We start from the raw sequence: 19,656 nt of genomic DNA, 5'->3' as shown, positions 1-19,656 counted from the left end.
TTACTTACAACGTTACTCCCACCACAGTAATCAGATGGCTTTTCCTGTACTTACACTTTGTGTGGTTACAGTCTAAAAACTTTAATGCTGCTTAATGAGGAACTTAACACCATGCTGAAATACAGTTTTCACTGCCTCTGATTGCACCCAGCATTACTGATGGGTGTGGTAAGAAGTCTGCTGTGTTGCACCTGTAACCCCACCAAACAGTCATTGTGTACTGACAGACCCTGCAGTACATTTCAACATCACTGCAGCAAAGAGAAGGTCAACCACTAAAGTTCAGCAAAAACTGAATATTTTTAGCTGGTGATAACTTGCTTGTTTTATTTTGTTATAATTGATATTTGGACATTGGCAGTATAGCTTACATTTTTGCTGACCATTTTTGTTTTGCATAGATTTCAGAAAAATTTTTTCCTACCAATGCAGTCAAGAAAATTTGTAATTAAAGTGCATTACTATGCAATGACAATGTGACATTAACATAAACTAATTCTGTTCACTGTGATTACCTAACAGTGATTGAAGTAAGTTTCAAGTGTGTGCTAATGATGTTCATACTACTGTATATAGAAATGAAAGGAAACCTATGGACTCAATTAGCTGACGCTTTTATCCAAAGCGACTTACAATGGCTAGATATGTCAGAGGCTGCAGGCCTCTGATCTAAAATATAGCATCATGATTTGTAAAATGATTAGCTGTGATGTATTAAGTGTGTGTTAATCACACGGATATAGCCCTTTAATTATGGCTTGAACTATTTTAAATACATTTTGATGAAGCTTCTCATAAAGTAAATAGTAAATATTAAGTGTTATGAAATAGTAATTTAGTCTGATCATCAGACTACTATCTATTATATTATCAGCTATTATCAGTGTTGACATTAAAACTGTAAGGGTCATGATGTCATATTGACCATTTCATGTGACTAGTAACTGAGTAACTTTTAGTCAGACTTAAGAGTTTACTTAGTGTTTTTTCAACAGAACTACTATTCAACTTTGACTTACTGTACTTCAATGCAAGTGATCTAATTCTACTTGAGTAAAATTTAAGTAAAGTAACAGAACTTCTAGTCCAGGAACACTTGCACATGTCACTGTGATTGTCTGCATGCCTTTTTTTCAGGATGTTGGCACCACGCTGAAGTAATTTGTCGGCGGTCTATTAGATTATGCTAGAAGATGATAGTGTTTGTCTTTGTAAAACCCACTTGGTAATTATATTACCACCTTGTCTGTCTGGCAGCAAGGTCAGATTTATGAGAGACAAGCTAGGCCTGCAACATGCTACAGCCATGTGTAAGAGCATTCGTCTTCATTGGTCTGTTGGTCTTTGGGCCTTGGCTGCCTGTCTAACCATGTGGAAATGATTATTATCCCTTGCTCCTTTTAAGAGACATCTGGGAGAGAAAGAGAGAAAACCGAGAGAGAGAGAGCAGCGGACATTAAAAAAACAAGAAAATATGTGAAAGGTGGATCACTGCGATGGTGTGCTGAAAGCCGGAGAGAAATTAATTTGAAAGCAGGGTTGAGGGAAGGTGTTGGGTGAGGTGGGGGGGGAATGAGGGATGCAGAGTTGGTAGGTATTTTTTTTTATGGTTCTTATTACTCTGGGGCAGTGAAATATCAGCATCACATTGGTCTGAGCGAGTGGGGAAAGAATGGAGGGAGTAAGTATTGTAATTGAGAACAAGGGAAGAGGAATGAATTTTTGGCTGGTATTACGATAGGAAGCAAAAGAGAGGAATAGGAGAAAAAAAGAGGCACTTGGCAGAACAGCATGCTATGATGTTAATCCTGCTGGCTGGTGCACGGTGCTGCTCAGCCACATATCTCTTTTCTCCCTCCTCATCCTCTTCTCTCACTGCCCTCCTTCATCACAGGGACACTTTGTGGAGCGCTAATGTGTTGATATCATCTCGCCGTTTCCGGCTGCATGATCTCACCCACCGAGGGAAGAGCGGGATTGATTAAAAATCTAGCGCCACTGTCAATGCGACCGAGTTGATACAGTGATTTGTTTTGGTGGTCTGAGCAGCAGCTTTCATTTTGAGAGAAGCCCCTAGTGGCCAGAGCGCGGTTGTGGCCTGGCGTCTGTTCCAAAGCTCCTTGTACAATTTGATTCAACGTCACAAGACATACAGCCAAGTTTGTGGTCTTTATTTGGCCAATATTTGGTTTTCTTCTTAAGCTGTATTGAGGAAGGTCACACTGAGTGAAAATTTTCAGTCGTGCATGTGTGTGGTCATGGCAGGCCTGAGGAGCTGTGAGTAAAGATTGGTCCTGACGGTTTACGGCAGATCTTGTTGTGCGGTTTGAACAAAGTGGAAGAGCTAGTAATTTTCGCTCTGCTCCTTTCATCGTGTTTTCTCTCTTTGTCTTTTTTCCATCTGTCTGCAGTCTGTCTCTGTTGCCTATGGTGTGCCATTGGCCATAGCCAAGTCTGTGTCTCTCTGAGTTACTCTTTCAGACAACATACCCTATATTTATGTGTTTGGCTGCCGTGGAATCCAATATGTATGGTGGTAGAGAAGGGTTGGACTGTTTGTATTGAATTCTCAGTTGCACCTCTGCGTGCTGGCAGCACTGTGGGTTTTGATGTAGTCAGTCTTGTTGTGAGTGTGTTTGTATCTCTGCATGTCAATGTTTGGGTGTGGGCCTGGGATTTAGTGAACATTTCAGTTACAAAAAACATTTTAGGTATTTTTTTCTCATTTTGTTATCTAATCTTAGTAAGTCTGTGTTTCTGTCAGGTTGAGTACTGGAGAGGGGGATGGAGCGTGGTGTCCTGCAGGAGCTGTTTTCCCCAGTGGATCAGAATTCCTTCAGGTCAGATATGTTTACTTTATACTGCTCTAATTTGCACAGCTACATTCAGAATTAGTACTCAGTATAATTGCATACTTTTGAAAGAAATTTTATTTTATTTTTTTGAAAGAATAACATTTAATTGTTGTCAGTTGTTATTGTTTGATTATGAAGTTGATATAAAATGTTGTTAAGACTATTGTACTAGTAATACATATTTTCAAAGAGGCTTTAATAACTTCTTAACGTCTTAATCCACTCAAGGCCTTGCTAAAGTACAGTGTATTTTGGAAAATACACGTATTTTCTTTCTTGCTGAGAGTTAAATGACATTGATACCATTATCATGTCTATCCATTCAATTTGAAGTTACAGCCAAAAGGCATATAGCTTAGCATAAAGACTGGAAACAAGGGGAAACAGCTAGCCTGACTATGTCCAAAGGTGACAAAATCCGCCTACCAGCACCTCTAATGCTCACTAGTTAACAAATTAAACATTTGTTTAAGTAGTACAAAAAGTATAAAAAAGACATTTTTAGGTGGGTATACAGTATGTTGTTACCTTTAGACAGAGCCAGTCTAGCTGTTTCCCTGCATCTAGTCTTTGTGCTAAGCTAATCTAATGGCCACTGGCTATAGTTTCATAACACAGGTATGAGAGTGGTGTGGATCTTCTTATCCAACTCTCTGCAAGGAAGTTAATTTAATAAGATGTCAGCCTACACCTTTCTACATTTAGAAATTTAACACATTTAGCTGTTTATGTATTTTCTCAGTCTTATTACTATCTCTCTATCTCAATCTATTTATGCATATTTTAGTGAGTGACATGTGTTTTAATAATGTATTTCCTGTCTCCTGTAGGTAGACCTGCACAAACTCCACTTTCTGGCTCTGGTTGGTACTCAGGGTCGTCATGCTGACGGGCACGGCCAAGAGTTTGCCCGCAGTTATCGGCTCCGCTATTCCCGAGACGGAGTGAAATGGATCACCTGGAAGGACCGCTGGGGCCAGGAAGTAAGCATCTCAAGTCTTTTTGTTTGGTTAATTACAACAGAGCTGGAGCACACTGCCTCTTTCATGTGTACACAAATTAAGGAAACTGACAATATTTCTTTCAAATGAGCTTGGAGGGAATCGACACAAGGAGCATACAGTTGAGGTTGACTCTCCATTATTAATAGGAAACTGCTCAATATTCTGTGGCTTTAATATGAATGCCATGTTAAACATAGAGGGCTGTATTATTGACCTGCATTAGATTGATTTATTATTTATTGGAAAGTGGAGCAGTTTGGTATTGCGCCAGCTGAACTTTGTCCAGTAACAATTCAGTTCAGGCCATGCAATGAATGGCTGACCTTGTACAGGCACCCCTTACGTTCGGTAAATGTCATATATTGATAAGTTCTGCACTGTGCTTTGTACCAGTGCTACATGGTAGCATTGGAATTTAGACCTGCAACAGCCAAGGTTTTAGGCAAGGAATCGTTCCCCTTTTAGTTCTTATTTTAGAACATTGCCCTGCAATATATATTCAGAAATTGCAAGCCAATGTAAATCTTTTGGTGAAGGCTGCCCCTACAAAAAATGCCTGAGGCTCACACTCTAATATCAGTCCTTCTTTACACCTTTGTGTTCATTCGAGCTCTTCTTAGATTAATAGAAGACACACACTGAATAATAAATGTGAACCTTCGAGAATCTAATGTGTGATCTGAATATTTGTACTTTTCTTCCCAGGTAGTGTCAGGGAATGAGAACACCTATGATGTTGTGCTAAAAGACCTAGGCCCTCCAATTGTGGCCCGCATGGTGCGCTTCTACCCCCTGGCTGACCGGGTTATGAGTGTTTGCCTTCGGGTGGAGCTCTATGGTTGTGTATGGAACGGTAAGTGTCTGTGTGGAGGTGAGAGTGAATGTCCCTGCTTTTGTGGTTACATAGATATTCATGTGGTCTGTATATTCTGTGGCATACCCTCCAGACTGTAATTATTCAAATCAAATCACATTTCATATGGTGACTGACTTCACTATCCTCCTAGATTTACTCCTGTGTCAGATGGGAAAGGGGAGATTGGTTCGATGGAAATGATTAGGAGTACGTGTTTTTGCCATAGATCTAATGCATTGATTCAAGGCATTGCTTCATATTTACAGCCTTGCTGGAGTTTGCCCAGATAAAAGAAGCCGCACAGTGATAAATGGTGTTGGTCTCCACGTTTCCCAAAGCACTCACTGACTAACTGAGTATTTATGACTGGCTCACCTCCTCCCCTGCCCCCATCCACCTCCCTTAGACAGCATCAGGCTGCCTGTAAATCAAAGCTGTCACCGAGGCTAAAAGCCCCAGTCTTCGGTCTGTGTCTTCAGGGAGACCGTCTTTCCAAAATATGCTCAAATGTGGATTCTGAGGCAGTGCAGCTCGACAGTTTGTCCACAAACCAGAGATTATACAGAATCCTCAGAATGTCAAGTCTCATCTCATCCCGTATCAGGTAGTATGGCAGTAGCAGTGTTTTCCTGTGTTTATTGTTTTACATTCAGTTTGGACCCGCTTGACCCTCATGCCCAGATACATGAAACACACATCTAAATGCATAATCACATGCACAGACTGAGCATACTGCACACATAGTGTAAATCCTATGTGAAGCATTGTTTATTATGGGTAGCAGAGCGCCGGGCTGTAGTCCACGTTGCTGACGTCACCTCTGTTCTCAAGGAGCGGGCTGATTAGCTGTATGTTGGAGCGGAGAGGCTTGAGTTTCACCGGTTAATGGTGGCTGGGGCTGAGCAGGCCTAAGTAGTGGACCTCTGCGTTTGTTTTACTACTTAAAAAACATCTGTAGCTGTTTCCCCATGGCAATGATTACTATTGAATGTTGGCTCAGTAAACCTGTAGCTGCTCACAATGATAGGGAAAAGCTTTACAAATTAAAAAAAGTTTCATATGCAGCTTGTGCATGCCTATGTGTTAAATGGAAATCTAAAAAGAGCATGTTTTGTGTCAACAATTACATGACTAAAGAGTATTTTTTTTCCTGTCTCTTAGATGGGTTGAAGGCTTACACAGCTCCAGTAGGTCACGTCATGCACCTGTCTGGCATGCCTGTCTATCTAAACGACTCCACCTATGATGGGAGCACTGAACAAGGGTAAGATATCCATCTGCTCTTGGATTTATTTATTTAATTATTTATTTTCATTTTTACGTAAGAGTAGGCATCTCATCTCCATACATCCCTATAAACTGCTCGCTTGAATTCAGTTTGCATGGAAATGTACAGACGCGGCCTTGGTTGTGAATTGCTACGCTGGTTTGGCAAATTGTTTCGGTCAACAATGTGGACGGAAATGTGGCTCCATCAATGGAATACCAAAAGCTTCTCTGCAGCGCTCATCACATATGTTAGTACTGAAGTGGGGTGTCAGCCAAATCCTTTCTTGAAATTGTATTCTGGTGTACGCCTGATCACTAGGGAATTACTTTTTTTGTTGTTGCTAAGGGATTTGAGGCGTGTTTCCTGGCCACAATGTTTTGGCAGGGGTGAACTAGGAATTGCAAGGGGGTCCACACTTGTAGTGTGCTGTGTGGTAATGGGGATGAAATGTTTTGCTAGCGGGTGAGCTAACACTTTTGATGTAATCCAGACATACATGTATTTGGAGCAGATGTACGTTTGAGGGAGAGACTCAGAGGGCTGGGAGTGAAGGGACCTATTTGGTGACCCTGTTGTGTTTCTTTGTTTCTGTTGAGGTGTGTGTTTGGTTGTGAAAGATAGGAAAAGGGAGAACACTGTGTAGTTTGTGTGTGTGCCAGCATGTTTGCAAGTGTACATTTTTATGCATCTCTGCATCCCAGTACATAAATACATTTGTAAATAGATAATATAATAAGTGACAGGTAGTCCACAGCGTCCAGCATCATTTACGCACATGTTAACTCATGCAGTGTTGTGTATGCGTGCAGGATGCAGTTTGGAGGCCTGGGTCAGCTATGTGACGGCGTCCTGGGAGGTGACGACTTTATACAAACTAAGGAGCTGAGAGTGTGGCCTGGGTATGACTACCTTGGCTGGAGCCGGGAAGCCCTGGGGCAAGGCAGCGTGGATATTGAGTTCCACTTTGAGAGACCACGTGTCTTCCACAACATGCAGGTAGGCAGTGAAAGTTGTGTTTGTGTCATGGTGCATGTGTATGTAGATGACTGTGAGAGGGTTATGCAGGACATTGCTATCCCACTGGAATCTCAGACAGCATGGAGCTGCCCATAAATCAGAGATGTCATCAAGGCCAAAAGCTCCAGTTCCCTGTCTGTGTCTTCAGGGAAGCCATCTTTCTAAAATATGCTCTGATGTGGATTATGAGGCACTGCAGCTCCGTTTTCGCCCACAAGACAGCGATTATACAGAATCTACAGAATGTCACATTTTACTCACATTCAGTCTCTCGTCTCATCTTGTATTAGATCTTATGGCAGTAAAAGAACTGTTCAATATGCAAGCTTTTCTTGATACACAACTTGGTCTGCCTTTAGAGGACATGATCTGATTAGATTTTGGAGCACCTTGTTGCATAAATCTGCATATTAAAGAAGTAAAACTGATTTTATTTAACTTTTGTAATTTAAAAATTAATATTTAAATGACAAGATCCTATAAATGATTCCTGTGTGTTATGTGGAGACAAAAAACAAGAAATTTCTGTAGCTCCAACTCGACCTACAAAAGGAACTCCAAGTTTGTATGTTTACCTCTTTTTATAAAACAGCAATAACTTTGTTAAACTGCCGTCTAACCAGGAAGTAACATTTTGACTGGAATAGCTCTGCAGCCATTTAATTAGTTTTAATGCGCCATTGTTTATCATGGGACAGTGCGTCTGTGCTCGGCTCTCTGGGTGCCACCAAGTTGCATCACAGTCTGTTTGTGCGTCTGTGTGGCTTTTGGGGTTAGTCTGTGGAGCAACATTGGGGGATGATAATATGTAGCAACCCAGTTTGAGTTATAACTGTGTTGTCTCATTGGACGCGGGTTGGAATGTCGGTTTGGGTTGGATTCACCCTATATATGTGCATATTCAACAGCATGAATCCCTAGTCAGTGTTATAAAAGTGACAAGTAATCTTTTAGAGGTATGGTTTTGACTAAGATCCAAAATTTCTGGATGTTCCCCCTCAGCTTTTATTTTCTTCACATATTCATTATTATTCTAGTGTTTCTCAGTTACCTTTTTGAAATCTTTCCCAGTGGTATTGCTAGTGTTTTTCCAAGGCATATCCTGTTTTTCCTGCCTTTTCCCTCTCTAACCTCAGCTGACATACACCGTTACGCTAGCCTGGCAGAGCGGAAATGTTAGACACACAGGTCAAATAAATAAAGAGTTGGAACCTGAACCTAATTCTGGCTTGACTTTTCCCTGTAGTTCATTAACCTGTACCTAATCACTCCCAAAGGGAAATCTTCTCTTTGACCTTTCATCAGTCGTAAACTGCAGTTCCTACAGGACCTTTAACAGACTAAGGACACTCTCTGATTTGCCTTTGTAAAGATCTAGTTCATTCCTTTGGGAATTTATGCAAAAATGTTTCTTTGTGAGCTCATGTGGAAGACTGGGCAACTAAACCAAAAGATAGAGGGAATTCTAATGTTTTATCGTAAATCTAATGTAGGTTAGATTTACGATAAAACAAGCGAAACATAATTAATGCGGTGTTATGCTCTCAAATTAAGCGTTTGGGCACGTCATTGGAGCTGTATTCCCTAAAGGAGTAGTGAATTACCTTGGTTCTGTTGACTTATTAGAGTCCCACCACTACCACCAACATACAATACATACCCCCACGCCCCCACCCATTTTGGCCCAGATAGAATCAGTTACACGTCAACTCAACATCTGGTGCAGCTGTTCTTCCTGCATCTCGTGTGTGATGCATTAACATGTGGATTAGGTTAGAGTGGCCGACTTTGCATTAAGTGTGAGGTTAATAGATAACCTGTTAGAGCAGTCTCTCCCACTATCCCCTCCTTAATTTTCTATCTCTCAGATAGTTTTGACCTCTCACTCTCTCATTTAAACGCCCTCCATCTACCTCCACATCCCTCACTCTTCTGCTCAAGCTCCTCTTCCTCCTTCCAGCCACAATGCCGACTCATATATTAGATCAGCTTTTATAGATTCTTCTGTCTTTGGCCTTTCCCTGCTTATAAAAACAGGAGAGATAGATCCCCTGCTGTCCTCCATCAGTCTTCTGTAATACACGTTTTTTCCCTCCTGTGTTCTAATTTTGTTCATTTGTATTCCTGCTCAGTTCGAAGTTGTGCCAAAGTAATTACGGTTGAACAGGATGAGAATGTGTCTTTCATTTTGTGTGTTAATTGAATCTCTTCCCACCTCCACGAATAATGAATGCTTTAAAGAGCTGATTTTCCCCGAGTTTTTGACAAGGGTTGAGATTATTCAGATGTGTGGATTGTTAAAGATCGTTAACATCTTGCATCTCTTAATCTTCCCTCTTTTGTTTCCCTTCACTGCACCCACACACTTGTCTCCTTCCTCTAGGTGCACAGTAACAACCGCCACACCCAGGGCGTTCGAGTCTTCAACAAGGTAGAGTGTCTTTTTAAGCCCGGCATCCTCCAGCCCTGGTCCTCTCCTGCCCTCACTCTGCCTGTGCCCCTTGAGGATCTAAAGGACCCCTCCTCTCGACCCATCTCCCTCCCACTGGGAGCCCGGCCGGCTCAGATCCTCCGCTGCACATTCTACTTTGCTGACCGCTGGCTACTCATCAGCGAGATATCCTTCCTCTCTGGTAGGAAACAGAATTGAAGTGATCAGTTTTTTTTCATACGTGAGATATGTGTTTCTGTGGCTCTGTCAGGCAGCGTATGTTCTGTAGAGGCTTTGCACTTGTCTCACACATACCCTAGTAATTATGTCTGGCACTGTGTCCAGTAGAGATTTGGCTTTGCCCAAACAATATCTAAATATAGACAGCAGAAACAGAAAAAGACATACCTTGAAAAAAGGTTGTTGTACTATGGGTGTTAGTCCAATCAGCATTTTTAAATACTTAAAGTAAAAGTCAAGTGAAGTGAAATTCAGTCTGATTGGCTAGATTTGTTTCTGTGACAGAATGAATTGCTCGTCTTTGGTGTGTGCTTTGAATTGATTTAAGGTATCAGCATTTTGTACAGTCAAGGACCATGTCCAGTCTCTGGCAGGGAATCGACAGAAAAATAATGCATTGTGCTGTACAAAACACTGCTTGTGGAGAATACATTAAAAGGGGTAATTCTTACCCAAAAGAGGCGAAAGGTTAAACATGGAATTTTAGAAATAAATAAAACAAAGATGAGCATAGATGATCAGTCCTCTTTTATACCCTCCTAACAAATTTTACCATTTATCAGAATCAGAAAATGCCAGTTTCCCTCCATCTGTTGTCTTGTCACTATCATTATCTCCTTATTTAAGGGCTGAAACAGACCCAGGCAGCAAATGGAAATTTATTTGATATCTTCTGTGATGATAGGATTTATGCCTGTCTGATTGGAAGTCAGATAGAGGACTCTTCTGCTGCTCTCCAGCTGAGATTGCTGTGACTAATTAAACTGTCCTCTGCTCAAAAACAGTGTCAGTTGTTGCGTGATAAAAATCACCAAAGTGAAATGACTTGTCCCAGCAGCAGTCTGGCATGTCTGGTTGCAGGACTCATGCAAGACTGTCGCACCAGTACACTGGTTTGCTTCTGGACACAGGCAGAAAGATCGCATTAGGGCTACACTTACGACTTGTATTTGGTCCTCTGGTACCAACACAGGGTTGATTTTTAGCAAAAATTGGACTGATTCTATTGTTGGTTACCCAACTATCCAGTAGGCTTATTTTGTAAAAAAATAAAATGTTATTGAACACACTACAACACAGAGTTGTTGTCTAGTATGCAAGTTTAAAACTAAACAATGATGGTTAGCTAGCCGGTTAACTAGAGCTTTCAAGGTAACAATTGCACAATACACAATCATTCAGATTAGTCACTAAGGAATGGATCAGTTCCATGTCAAAAACAACATAATTAACATAATCTCCTGAGATGAAAACTGTTTGTCTGGAAACACAACCAGCTGTTACCACAACCACTGTTTCCCAACAGCAGAGGACAACCAGACGGTGTGTTGTGCCATACGAAAACATATAAAACATGATTCATTTTCATTCAATTATGTCCCCGTCTTTCTCTTTTCCTCCTTATCCAGAGCCGCTTGAGGAGGATGTCACGGAGACTGATTCATTTCCTCCTAATCTTCCCAAGATTCCTACCACCAGTTCCTCTCCTCCTTCTGTTAACCACACCTCCTCCTCTCCCACATTGAGCCACAGCTCTTCCAACGCCACCGCCAGCCCATCTGGTGAGTCCTGATGTTGCCCTCTTCATCTTTATCTCCCTACTCTTCACCCCTACATCTTCTTGTATTTACTATCTTTCTTTCCACCGACCATCCTTTCTCCATTGTCCCCTTCTCTCACCCACTATGCTGCTTCATTTGCCCTTCCTTACTGCTCTCTCCTGCCTCCCTAATCCCCTGATATCTCCCTCATCACCTCTCTTCTCTATGCCAATCTCTTTCTTTTCAGTTGTGATGAGTGTGAGCATGTCGGCAGTGTGTCTAAGCCATGTGTCTAAAGCCGAGCCAAAGACAGGCAATGCCAAAAGAGGCCCATGTCTGACTAGTCTCTCTCTTTATCACAAGCTCTGAAATCCTTTGGCCTTGAGCCAACATTTGCTGAACCTGAAGTCCACACCAGATGCTCATCTTACAGATTTCTTTGTACTTAAAGGACAGGAGATATCTGGCTTAAAATTAAAGGTCAAAAGTTTTAACTTACAGTTCTTATCATTTTCATCATGTCACTCTGGCTTGTAAAAAGTTGTTGTGAACCTGTAGGGATTTTTTTATTTTGATGGATGAAAATCCAAATGAGCCAGAACTCTGCTGTCCATTATTTCCTCCTCCTCATCCCCCTCTTCACCACCTCTCTTCTCTCACCTTCCTCCTTTGTCCATCCTTCGCTCCTCTAGAACCCCCCACCACCACCTCCTTCATGATGGACACCACTGGTAACTGGACACTGTCAGGTGAGAGAGCAAAAGAGAAAAAAAGAGAGAGGATGAACTGAGGCACGGGAGCTAGCTCCATCCCCTCTGGCCATCCTCCAGCATCTTAAAACTGTCCCACTGCTCAGTAGAGAATATGAAGTATAATGGAGGAAGGATTACAGGGACAGGCTTTGGCATTGGGCTCTGTCCCCTGGGTTTAAAGATATACAGCTGTAGGAAAAACGCTAACAGAGCTATAGTACATTATATTTATGTACAATAGCAACTTGGCTTCCCGCGGTCTCAAAAGCTGCATGTTTTTTTGAGGGGGGGGGGGGGACTGGCTCTGTTCTACACACTTAAACAATAACATGCCTTTTAAAAAGCTGGAAATGGTTTTCTGTGGTGTGTATGCTGCTTTGTCCTTGTTACTGGCTGTGGTTGAATGGCTTTGTTTGGGTTTATTTATTACCTGCACGGTGATGAACTGACAGAAGGAGAGAGAGAGAAATGGGGTTGTTTTCTGTTCTGTGACAATGCGGTGTGTAAATCATGTAAATGTGTGTGTGAGTGTGTGCATGGAGGTGTATATTTGTGTTTATGTGCATACATGCACATCAAAGCATCATATATGGTAGCCTATGTGTTTTTTCTGTATTTTTAACTGCTTATTCCAAACATCACTTGTTGTTTTAAAGTGGTTTTAAGAGTTTGTTTATGAGCAAGATTTACACCAAACTATACTGAAAAAACTAGCATAGTTTCATCCCTAATTCAAATAACATGCCACATCTGACCTTAAAAGGAGAAAAAATAACTGGGGGATTCAGATTAATAGTTGAATACAAAGCTGCTGAGAAGCAAAACAATGTTCACATTCTATTCTCATAGCAGCGGGCTCTGAGAAGCCCTGTGGTATGAGTGGGCATACTGAATGCATACTCACACAGACAATCCCCATCAGATGTTTAGTAATCCTGATGAAACTATGTTGGAGTGTATGTGTGTGACTCTCAGTCTGAACATACGCACACATGCCACCGTGCAGTCATACACACGCAAATACGCAGAGAAGTAGACAGTGCTGCATGGAAATCTCTACACATCACATCACAGCAGGGTTTCAGACATTCAAGCATATACCCGTACAGACACCAAACATTTCCTCCTGTGTTTTCCTCTTGTAGATCCAGAATTTGGTGCAAACACTCCAAGGGCGGGGCTTCCTGTAGCCAAGGATGACAGCAGTAATACAGCTATTCTGATTGGCTGCTTGGTGGGCATCATCCTTCTGCTGCTGGCTGTGATAGCCGTCATTCTGTGGAGGCAGTATTGGAAAAAGATACTGGGCAAGGTGAGTCAAGATTGAGGTCACATGCAATGTTTTTGTTTAATTTTCAAGCAGCCTATGTGCAGTTTGGCTGTAACTTGACTTTGTTTAGCAGCCTTAAAAGGTCAGTTGACCAACATATTTTCATATTTACCCCTAGTCTTATCTAGCCATGCATTCTTGGTTTTGTCAGCCAACCTTTTGGAACATATATCTGTTCCATCATATTTCTGTTACTCTGGATAATCCATAGATCTAGCTGTTGGCAGTTTTCATTCAACCTACTTTCTACAGAAAAATCCTGAGTAAGAAAATGTAGTCTTGTGTGATTTGGCTTAACTGCCACTTTAACCAAGTTTAAATGATTGATAGCAGGCTGAGGACAACCATCTGGATGTTTTGTGGGAATCCTTGTACATTTATGTGTAATTGTTCAAAGATTAGAGTCTGTTTCCACAGTTTGATCACCGTCTGCTTTAGGGATTTGAATGAAACCAATTTAGAGAGGCGTTCAGAGGTAGGTTGTGGTGTTGTTGAACGTTTTGTGTTATACTGAGAGGTGTACGTCCAAATATTTAGCCTAGTAAGTAAGTAAGTAAGTAAAGTTTATTTAATATAGCACCTTCACAGATCAAGGTCACAAAGTGCTTTACAAGAGCAAAATATTAGAAATATTAGAAATAAGTCCATCAAAGTAAAGTTGTGTGCAGTCAAGGCACCAGTGAGCTATTTGGCAGCAACTTACTCTAGAATTTCTGAGATAAAACTTACATATAGACCTATAGTATATATAGAGGAATGAATCAAGGTTAGTTTTCTAGTTGTCTGGCTGCACACCTGCATGTTTAAAATAAGCTGGGCCAAACCAGACTTCAAGGAGCTATTTATGATCGATACCAGGCATGGACTAACAGACCCAAGTACATTTCTGAGCGGGGAAGTTGGTAAAATATCTAAAGGGTTTGAGGAGGAGTTTTCTAGCTGCCCACTAGATCAGTAAGGTCATGCGAGGAAATATGAGTGAAACAGTCCAAAATGTATGGAAAAACAGAACATTTTCAAGCTTCTTTAATTCACATTATTTGGGATTGCCATTAGTTAGGTAATTTTTGGCAATTAATATTTTTATAATTTTCTAACATTGCCTACGCCAGCTTTAACAATGATTACATCATTTTTATATTTATGTTTAATTATTTACTTATTTTCCTCACATAGTTTAATTTGTATACCCTCTGTATGTTATCATGTCTGGGGGAAGGGGGATGTGTTTAAATAGTGAATTGTCAAAGTTGTATTAATAAAAATTCTGAAATAAGTTTTGTTAAAAAACATTTTAACTTTCATGAAGGTGGAATTTATTGCAGGACTGTTAGATTACATTAGTTAGTGTATATTACTTGCACTCACATGAATCCTGTGCCCTCCCAGGCCCAGGGCAGTCTATCCAGTGATGAGCTGCGGGTTCACCTGTCAGTCCCCTCGGACAACGTGGTCATCAACAACACACACAGCTACTCGAGCCGCTACCAGCGCATCCACACTTTCCCTGATGACCGCGACCATGACAGAGAGGGAGAAGGAGAGTACCAAGAGCCCATTGCTCTGCTACGGCCAAGGGATCAAAGAGACAGCACAGGTAAGTGAGAACACAATAATAAAGTGCATTTAGATATAGGATAGGGTTTGTTGTTTCCGTTGTAGTGCAGTGGTTAAAAAAAAATCACGCTGAGCTTAATAGCTTAACATGACATGCAACATGCTGACATGCAGTAAAACATACCACATGCTAAATACATGGGGAAAGAGACTGATGTATAGCCAACCACACACACAATTGGCATGAAGTCAGTGGAAAATCTGAAACCGTGCAACTTTACATATGTACAGAATTGAAATTACAGATTGCTCCATTTGTGTGCCTGTGTTTGGCTTTTGCAACCTCCGTTTGTTGATCAGTAAGCAAACTCATTTGCAAAGGGGAAACAGAAGGAGAAAAAAAAAATGTGGCACCCATATTAAGAAAACACTGGTATTCCAATGTATTTCACCACACCAAACAAAAGTAAATCAAACCAAACACCCCGCGAGGAAGATTGCCTCCAAGAAGATGCACAGCGCAGAGGGGGCACAAAAGAGCTATTGTTCTGAGCAAAGGGAAGAAAAAGAAGAGGGAGGGGAAAAAGAGAAAAAGCATTCCTTCACTTGCCTTGCACCACAGGAGGTCTGCATGCCGTTTTTACTAGGCGTCTGTGTGAGTTTGAAATAACACGTGTAACAGAAACATCATTTCATCCACTGGTTTTTGTAATATTTGGTTGGAGGTTGTTTTAGTTGTGTTAACTTTGCCTGTTCTTACTATGCTCTTCTGTTCTGTGCTCCATGTATCAATGCAACCCCTCCTCCTTCCCTTATATTATAATGAAAATGCTAACAGTGTCATGCTAATTGGTTGTTATCGTGTTTCATTGTGTGTGTGTGTGTGTGTGTGTGTGTGTGTGTGTGTGTGTGTGCGCATTTTGTATCACGTGCCGCTTTGTACAATCTTTATGACCCATATCATGGTTCTTGCGTGTACCCCGCCTCGTCCTGTGCGTGTTTTTGTGTGTTTTTGTGTGTGTGTTTATGTGCCCACCCAGCCTTGCTGTTAAACAACCCAGCCTATCACCTGCTCCTGTCAGATCACAGAAAAGGCATGAGACCCCTAGTCGTCCCCAGCACCAGTCAGGCTCAGGAGAAGAGTCTCAATGTGCCCCAGGGTAAGAGACCTCAGACTGGGACAACACAGTCAAGAGGGGGCACCTACGTCACTACCTACCTACCTGTCTATCCAGGGTTGTGGCATTAGAAGTATTTTGCATGTGTATGACCTCCCTCATCCCTCCCACTATTACTCACATAATTAGTCACTCTCATTCACTCACCACTTGAAAAAACTCATGCTTTGTTTGAAGGGATAGTTTGGTATTTGGGGAATTGTATACATTTCCAAACTTACTCAGAGACTGACAAACTCATAGACGCCTTTGTTTAGCCTTGCTTGCGGCATGGCTGTGTTGATGGCAATGTCTGTCTCTTGGTCTGTCACTTTGGTCTAGATTGAAATCATTTTACAACTGTTGGATTGGTAGACACGAAATTTTCTAAAGAAATGTGTGGTACCTGGAGGATGAATGGTACTGACTTTGGCATTTCCCTGACTTCATAAAGCACGATCATTGAACTTGAAGTAAAAGGCTTGTGTGATCCCCTGACTTTTCCTCTAGCTCCACCATGAGGTTGACCTTTGTGGTTTTGAGTGAAATGTCTTAACAACTGTTGGATTGATTGCAATGAAATTCCACACATTGACATCCTCCTCAGGATGAATTGTAATCACTTTGGTCACTCCTTCACTGTAGCACTATCACAAGGTCAGGATTTTAATTTGTTGAATACCTCAGTTTATGACCCATTAGCTGAAAAACTAATGACATTCCCATCAGCCTCAGATGTACTTTGTGTTTAGCGCTAATTATACAACGTTAGCATGCTAACATGGTAAACATTATACCTGCTAAACAAAAGCATGTAAGCAAACACAAGGATGTGAGCATGTTAGCATGCTGGCATTAGTATTTACCACTAGCATGGCTGTAGAACCAAAGGCTCCAATATGTTCAATAATGACCTTAGTGTATGGAATCACGAAGCCACTACTTTAAAATAAAAAAAACAAATACTTACAAATACAATGCATGTTAAGGATTCAGTACTTTGTAGGCCTGGTGTCAACATTTTTTGATCAATATCGTTATAAATTCAGCCAATAAACATTAAAAGAATTCCTGTTGTTGCAGTGTGCACTTTGAAGGGGATTGTAAAGTTTCCTGTCATCTACATTATGATTTTAACAAAGGTATAGCAACTTAGTATTCAAAAGCCACACTCCCCATAAGTTTTTGACTTATGTGCGCTGTCAGAACATCATGGAAACTGATCGTGTTGAATGTTAAATGAAGTTGTTAGACCTTTGTTGAATTAAAACTTTCTAAGAGGTGCTTAAATTTAATCAGCAAGTACAGCAGTAGACCAACACAATGTCCCAGATAGACTGACTCTAATAAAGTCCACTCATCTGTCACAAGAAATGCAGTTCTTGTTTTCCTGATTTTGACACCTTCTACATGATCCAATAGACATCCAGGGTTGTCTATTGGAAAAATAGGCACTGCAGGGCTGATCCCAAGCATCTGATGTTGTGGCAGGTCTTTTACTTGTCCCCAATGTTTACTGCAACAGACAGTGATAAATGACTTTTTACTAGTTCAGAATAAGTAAATCTGAAGACAAATAAATAAACCCTTTTATAAAATTTTCACTTTTATGAGTTGGCTTTTCACAGTTTTACCAAGTTTGTTGTTTTATCCTTTATTTTATTGCTTCAGATTCAATTTTACCCATCTCTGTAACTCTTAGCCTTTTTTTTTTTATCATGCTGTGTTTTATTGTTACTTTTGCTTTTCTGTTTTAAACTTCTATTTACTGTACAGAACCTTTTGCAATATAAATGTCAGTTAAATAAATGTTATGTAAAATGAAATTCCCCCAAATCCAAACTATCTCTTCATAACAAGTTGTCTGAATACTTGTCGGAATGTGTGATATCATCCGATTTTTTTCACTCACAAACTGTCTTAGCAAAACAGAACTGTTATAATCACACACTCTTCTTCTCTCAAAGTAACCTCTTCATTTCATCCACCCTATCTGTCTCTTCCTCCTCCCTTCAGCCTGTGGTTTGGACATGGACATGGAGAAGGGTTTCCCCCCAACTCATGAGGAGCCTCCTCCCTACCCTGGCTCCCCTCCTTACCCCTCCCTGTCTCCACCCGTATCTCCCCCACTGCCTCCCAGCGTTCCTCATTACGCTGAGGCTGACATCGTGAGCCTGCAAGGTGTCAGCGGTAACAACACCTACGCCGTGCCCGCTTTGGCCTCTTCGAGCCCCGGGGCAGACGCTGCCCCGCTCCCAGAGCTGCCGCGCCAATGTCTTATCTTCAAGGAGAAACTGGGAGAGGGACAGTTTGGAGAGGTGAGGAATGACGTGTGTGTGTGTGTGTGTGTGTGTGTGGGTGGGTGGAGGGGTGATTTTGCTTTAACAATGTCTGCATTTCTTTGTGGAAGGTGCACCTGTGTGAAATCGAGAGCCCTCAAGACCTTCCCAACTTGGAGTTCCCCTTCAATGTGCGAAAAGGTCGCCCTCTCCTGGTAGCAGTGAAGATACTGCGCCCGGACGCCTCCAAAAATGCCAGGTCTGTAACATTGTAAAGAGCTGAACCTGGCTTCAGTGTGGTTGACAGTGTTTCTTCCTGCGTTTTTATCTCCTCTTACCCCTTTTGAAATGTGTTCCCGCTGGTCATTGAATTTCTGGAATATCAGGATATATTTAAATTCGTATTTCAGACAGAGGGGTCAGGAAATTTTATAGACTTCCTTGAGAAGTTGGGTAGTATCAGGGAATGCTTACAAATAGATTTTGTTTTAGTTTTTTTATGGTACGGTTTTTTTATGGTTGAGTGTTAGCAGAATGCACCCAGCATTCACATACTATATCAAGTTATCAGTTCCTTAACTAATGTGTTGCTAATCAACTTACATGTTCAGTTGAAGCAGAGCAGATGTTTTTTTTCACCTGCAAATCCAGTATTTTCTCAAATATTAGCCTTGATTCGGTACCTGAGCTCCTGAGAAAAATATCGGGGCCTTCTAGATGTTTGACTCTGTTCCGCAGCTGCTTGTTTACTTTGGCTCGCAGCCCTTTTTTGCGCTGGGCAGCTGAAATCAGCGTATGCGAGGCTCACGTGCAGGGAGTGACTGTCCATAGCTTCATATGTGTGAGTTTAAGTGAGAGACAGAGCAATGCAAACATACTGACCAGAAAAACAAATCAATGAGGACAAAAGCCACATAAAGCTGCAGACTGGGGTGTTGATGCTTGGGGGAATCAGCAACCTTCTCACTTGACTCAGTGGTAACATCAAAAATGTTGTTTGATGAAGCTTTAATATTTAAGTGATTTATTTTTCAGGCAGAAGAAAGAACCCAAAACCAGCATATTTTTATCCCTCCTTTGCTTTATCTCTTCTGAATCTACCAGTTTTCTCTTCCTTATTCTTTATTTCACGCTTCCTTCTCACCCTGGTAGGAACGACTTCCTGAAAGAGGTTAAGATCCTGTCTCGCCTGAAGGACCCAAACATCATTCGTCTGCTTGGAGTGTGTGTGAGCAGTGATCCCCTTTGTATGGTCACTGAGTACATGGAATGTGGAGACTTGAACCAGTATCTGTCCCACAGAGTGCTTCTGGACAAGACTGGGCCTTCACAAAATACTCCGACCATCAGGTAAACCAGAAATGTGA

The 19,656-nt window shown here is 41.4% G+C and overlaps 1 protein-coding gene across 4 annotated transcripts in view; it reads left to right on the top strand.

Moving 5' to 3' along the window:
- Nucleotides 1-19,656, top strand: part of ddr1 (discoidin domain receptor tyrosine kinase 1) — a 38,657-nt gene that overhangs the window by 15,229 nt on the left and 3,772 nt on the right. The window contains exons 4-17 of one of the 4 annotated variants that reach the window (XM_038711080.1): nt 2,765-2,840; nt 3,686-3,838; nt 4,565-4,712; nt 5,877-5,979; nt 6,795-6,981; nt 9,386-9,635; nt 11,083-11,235; nt 11,907-11,963; nt 13,112-13,278; nt 14,686-14,893; nt 15,936-16,013; nt 18,027-18,328; nt 18,421-18,548; nt 19,442-19,639. In XM_038711080.1, the coding sequence (XP_038567008.1) occupies nt 2,765-2,840; nt 3,686-3,838; nt 4,565-4,712; nt 5,877-5,979; nt 6,795-6,981; nt 9,386-9,635; nt 11,083-11,235; nt 11,907-11,963; nt 13,112-13,278; nt 14,686-14,893; nt 15,936-16,013; nt 18,027-18,328; nt 18,421-18,548; nt 19,442-19,639 (2,208 nt within the window). Of the gene's footprint in view, nt 1-2,764; nt 2,841-3,685; nt 3,839-4,564; nt 4,713-5,876; nt 5,980-6,794; nt 6,982-9,385; nt 9,636-11,082; nt 11,236-11,906; nt 11,964-13,111; nt 13,279-14,685; nt 14,894-15,893; nt 16,014-18,026; nt 18,329-18,420; nt 18,549-19,441; nt 19,640-19,656 lie in introns of all 4 variants that reach the window. The other 3 variants (XM_038711078.1, XM_038711082.1, XM_038711081.1) reach the window with 3 other exon arrangements.

This window comes from Micropterus salmoides, unplaced genomic scaffold (genome assembly GCF_014851395.1).
Source record: "Micropterus salmoides isolate LMB-PRFRI ecotype aquatic unplaced genomic scaffold, ASM1485139v1 Ms_hic_scaffold_11, whole genome shotgun sequence".
NCBI classification, from domain to species: Eukaryota; Metazoa; Chordata; class Actinopteri; order Centrarchiformes; family Centrarchidae; genus Micropterus; species Micropterus salmoides.
The sequence above is the reverse complement of the archived record's forward strand: the minus strand, read 5'-3'. Positions and strand labels throughout refer to the sequence as shown.